Here is a 4,842-nt window from a genome sequence, read left to right on the forward strand (position 1 = left end):
CATGCGGGAAAGCCACTAACGATGTACTTATTAGCATCTGATATTGCCATTGGGGCCGTGCTGTTGACAAATAGAAAAAATCTTCAAACACCGATTTACTATGTCAGTAGAACATTGATAGACCTAGAAACTAGGTATTCAATGCTTGAAAAGCTAGTCTTGGCACTAGTTTATGCCGCCAGGCGCCTCCGCATATATTTTCAAGGGCATCTAATCAATGAACGGACATGGTACAAATTATAGAATGTGCTAAGTAAACCAGAACTATTTTGAAGGTTGGCAAAATGGGCCATAGAATTGGGAGAGCATGTGATCGAATACAGACCTAGAACCGCGATCAAGGGTTAAGTGCTAGCCGATTTCATCACAGAAGTTCCGCGAAACAAAGAAGAAGAGTGCCCGATTGAACAACGAACTCCGATACCCCCTGAGCGAGACCAGATTTGGTCACTGTTCACGGACGGAGCTTCAAGTAATTAGGGATCAGGCGCATGCCTCAGATTGGTTAATCCCGAAGGCCATGAATACACTTATGCCATAAAGTTGGACTTCAAAAGTACCAACAATGAGGCAGAATATGAAGCTTTCTTAGCAGGTGTGCGGATAGCCAAAAAACTCGGGGTAAAACATTTGAAAGCACAGGTAGACTCAATGCTGATTGCTGGACAGATTAACGGAACGTACGAGGCAAAAAACGATATGATGGCTTCATACCTCTCGCAAGCAAAAGATTTGATTGTTCAATTCTCATCTTTCAAAGTCCTCCACATCAAACGAAGTGAAAACAAGTCAGCGAATGCTCTTAGCAAATTAGCTTCAATGAATTTTGAACATTTTGCAAAAGACATCCGCATTGAAGTCCTCGATCGTCCCTCTGTCCCGCAACATCAGGTGTTGGTCATACAAACCAGTGTTGAATCCTGGATGACACCAATTATGGCAAACTTAACATCAGGGATTCTCCCGGAAGAAAAAGTAGCGGCTAGGAAGATCGGGCACAAAGCCTTAAATTATCAAATACAAGACGGGGTTTTGTACCGCAGATCTTTCCTCGGTCCACTCTTGAGATGCGTGGATGGTGAGGATGCGAAGTATTTGATAATGGAAATCCACGAAGGCATTTGCGGTCTTCACGATGGTCCAAGAATGGTGGTGGCCAAACTCATGATTGCGGGGTACTATTGGCCGGGAATGCATATGGACGCGGTATAAGAATTTAGAAAGTGTGATTCATGTCAGCGCCATGCTCCCAATACCCTAAGACCAAAAAATGAGTTAGTGCCTGTAACATTCGCATGGCTGTTCCAGAAGTGGGCGATTGATATCATGGGTCCATTCCCAGAAGCCCCGGGACGCGTCAAATTCTTGATTGTGGCAATCGATTATTTCACTAAGTGGGTGGAGGCCAAGCCAATTGCTTCCATTACCGCGGCCAATATCAAGAAATTCTTATGGGAGTTCATTATTTATCGTTTTGGCCTCCTGCAGGAATTTATCAGTGACAATGGAACCCAGTTTGCTGATGATGGGCTTCAAGCATGGTTGAAAAAACTTCATACCACTCAAGTATTCACATCTGTAGCCCACCCGCAGGCCAATGGTCAGGTCGAAAGGGCCAATCGAACCATTAAAGATGGAATTAAGGCAAGAGTGGTTACCAAACGAATTGGATGGGTAGATGAACTACCCCATGTGCTCTGGGCTTTACGAACTCAGAAGAAAACAATCAATTCGGAAACACCATTCAGTTTGACATACGGCACTGAAGCGATGATCCTAGCTGAAATAGGGGTACCATCCGCAAGAACGCTTTCCGCTGATAACATTGAGGAAGAACTGCGGATGAATCTCAACCTTCTTGAGGAAAGACGAGAATTGGAACTCATCCGGGAACACAATTACAAGCGTCAATTACAGAATTACTATGACTCAAGGGTTCAAAAATGTAACTCTGATGCGGAAGATTTTATCTTCCGCAACAACGAGGCATCGGGACAGGAGCCATCAAGTAAGTTAGCCCCAACTTGGGAAGATTCTTACAAGGTAAAAGAAGTATTATCGAAAGGTGTCTACAAGTTGGAAAAATTAGATGGAACAGAAATCCCAAGAACTTGGAATGTTGCACAGTCAAAGAGATGTTATATGTGAGTCGTAATTTGGAGTTTTGGTCTGCGTGCCTGATATGGTTTAAAATATACATGTTATTATATAAATACTTCCTACACTTTCAAGTATATTAGAGCCAAGTTTTTATTGAATATTATTCCAAATTGGTTCAAATGTGGGTTTTTAAGGTTTTATGAGACAACGATCTAAAATTTGAGTACTTTTATTAAATTTGAAACTAACGAGTAAAGGTCGAACCTACTTTATATATTATTAGACATTATACATTATATACTATTATTAGTATTGTAATATATATTTGTTTGTTATGAATTTGGATCACATCTGACGTAAAAAAGAATAATCAGTTGGGTCAAAGTTCTAATTTTAAGATTTTGTGGACTTTTGATCATGTGGGCCCCATACTCACAAGAGAAAAGAATTTTCATTAGGTTTTTGGAGTGGGCCTCGTGAACGAAATAAATAAATAGACGGAAGAAGGCCGGCAAATAAAAAAATATATAAAAGGACCCCATGGCTGAAGTTTTGACGAATTTTGTACAGCCGCATAGAGGAGGCTACGGTGCAATTATTGGAGGTTATTGTCAAGGTTTTGAAAGCTGCTATTAAACTCAAGGCCGAGCAGATCGTGGTATTAGGCTTACAGAATTAATTTTATTTCTTTTATGATGAACTTTAATCTCTATTTTACTTTTGCTTCATATTTTAATATGTGTGGCTAAATACTTTATAGTGCCTAGGTTTTGGTTGAGTACTATGTTAGATTAATTGTTTGACGAACCATTATTTGACGTTGGTTGATTTAATATTATGGTAAAAGTTTTTTATTGGTTTGGTCATGATATTGTTGCGTAATAGAATCTAGTTTATTGCTTTAATATTTATTCCACTTGTGTTTAATAGTTTTTTTTTGGAGATTGTTAGACACATGATTAGGTTGTCTACTTTGTGTTTTCAACTTGTTTGCGGTTTATGGTCGAAAAAATCGTAGGAATAAGTATTGAAAGTGGTTTAGATTTTATTGTTCTATCACTAGAGAGGCCGGGAGGCAATTTAGTGTTGTGTCATCTTTGGCTTTTGTGGGTTTGGGTAATAATTGCACGGGAGTGAGTTGTCCTAGGTCCCTAAGATTATTGTGATACAAGTTGTGTTCAAGTTAATTAAAAATACCCCCTATATATTAATATATATTGTATCCGAAGAGACCGGGAGGTGATTTGGGTTGTGGGGTACCATAATATTATTAGGTAAGGTGAGACTGGGAGGTGATCCAACCCTTTAACAATTGAGCTTCACGTGTCATTAGAGTTCTGGGGTGTCGTTGGTGAGGCCGGGAGGCGATCTAGCGTATTTTAGTGGTCTTTAGTGTCATATTTTTTTAAGATATTGTTTTTCAACCAAATCAAGTTCGTTAACTATTAATTTAACTAGTATGATTCCATTACCTAGGTAGTCGTTTCTCATATTTGTCTAGAACCCAATTTTTATAAAGTTCTATTTTTATTTTAAATTTTAATTAGTTAACTATTATTAGTTTTATTAATATAAAAAATATATAAAAAAATTCAGAAGAAAGTCTAGGTTAGTAATCATTAAGTTTGATAATAAGAGTTTACCCATAGTGTCCAAGGTTCGATATTCGTTCTTACTTGCTAGCTACATTGCGTCCGGTACACTTGCCGATTGTGTGTGGTTTTTTTAGGTAAATTCGGTAAAACATGGTTTTTAATATTATATACGTTTTTCACACATCAATTTTTTGGCGCCGTTGCCGGGGACACTGGCAAATTCTTTGTTTAAACTGACTTGATTATCTGATCTGTTCAATTGTTTATTTTCTTCTTAGTTGTTATTTTTTTTTCCTTTAGGTGCTTTTACTTGCTGTTTTTGCCTTTAATTTTAGTTAATTTAAAAAAAAATCTAAATTATTTTTTTTATTTTAGTTTATGCATAATACCCGTTCTCAAGGCCCACCTTTATTCATTGCATCAAAAGAGCCCGAGAGAGAGTTTCAAGAGCGACTTAAGGAGACTACAGATAGCGAGAGCGATTCACCCGACATCCAGGTTAGCGTCTCTACTCTTAGAATAGATATGGGCGACGCCGTTCCACCGCCGAGACAAACTGTTCATGCTAGAGCCAGTGATGGCATCATAGGGGCCCGATCTGCAATTGTCCGACCTCCTGCGACTAATAATCAAAACTGGTAAATTCCCTCTCACGTCATGAATTGCATCACAAATTCTGCTCAGTTCCACGGCTTGGATGACGAAGATGCTCCGGGACACCTGTCTCGATTCGTGCGGATCTGCGAAACTTTTAATATTAATAATATCACATCCGACGTCATTCATCTTAAGTTATTCCCGTTCTCACTTTCTGGCCGTGCTGCTACATGGTTTGACTCCCTTCCAAACGCCTCAATCGCCACATGGGCCGACTTGCAATCCAAGTTTCTTAGGAAGTATTTCCCTCCATCAAAGGCCGGGCGTCTACGCGAGCAAATCCGTTCTTTTCATATGGACTCCGATGAGTCCTACTATTCTGCGTGGGAGCGTTTCCAAACTCTTATAAGCCGTTGTCCTCAGCATGGTCTAAACGATTGGGCTGTGGTTGAAAAATTCTATAACGGTCTTACTCCCGAAACCCAACAGCGGTTCAACACTGCCGCCGGAGGAAACATGCTCGATAAACTCACCATAGAGGAGGCTGAAG

The 4,842-nt window shown here is 39.6% G+C and overlaps 1 protein-coding gene across 1 annotated transcript; it reads left to right on the plus strand.

Annotated features, from left to right (window-relative positions):
• The first annotated feature begins 651 nt into the window (after positions 1–651).
• On the plus strand, positions 652–4,337 carry LOC143580553 (uncharacterized). The gene is made up of 4 exons (XM_077063545.1): positions 652–1,206; positions 1,309–2,144; positions 2,671–2,758; positions 4,071–4,337. The coding sequence occupies exons 1-4, from the start codon at positions 652–654 to the stop codon at positions 4,335–4,337; spliced, it is 1,746 nt and encodes a 581-aa protein (XP_076919660.1).
• Positions 4,338–4,842: the final 505 nt, after the last annotated feature.

This window comes from Bidens hawaiensis, unplaced genomic scaffold (assembly GCF_021521415.1).
Source record: "Bidens hawaiensis isolate Kalapana, Puna unplaced genomic scaffold, B.hawaiensis_p1.1 tig00030522_1, whole genome shotgun sequence".
NCBI lineage: Eukaryota > Viridiplantae > Streptophyta > Magnoliopsida > Asterales > Asteraceae > Bidens > Bidens hawaiensis.

Coding starts and splice junctions, on each gene's coding strand:
- LOC143580553 (XM_077063545.1), top strand. CDS start 652: ATGCTGATTGCTGGACAGATTAACGGAACGTACGAGGCAAAAAACGAT. Junction 1,207..1,308: donor CGGGAATGCATATGGACGCG/GTATAAGAATTT, acceptor TGGCTGTTCCAG/AAGTGGGCGATTGATATCAT. Junction 2,145..2,670: donor CAGTCAAAGAGATGTTATAT/GTGAGTCGTAAT, acceptor AATTTTGTACAG/CCGCATAGAGGAGGCTACGG.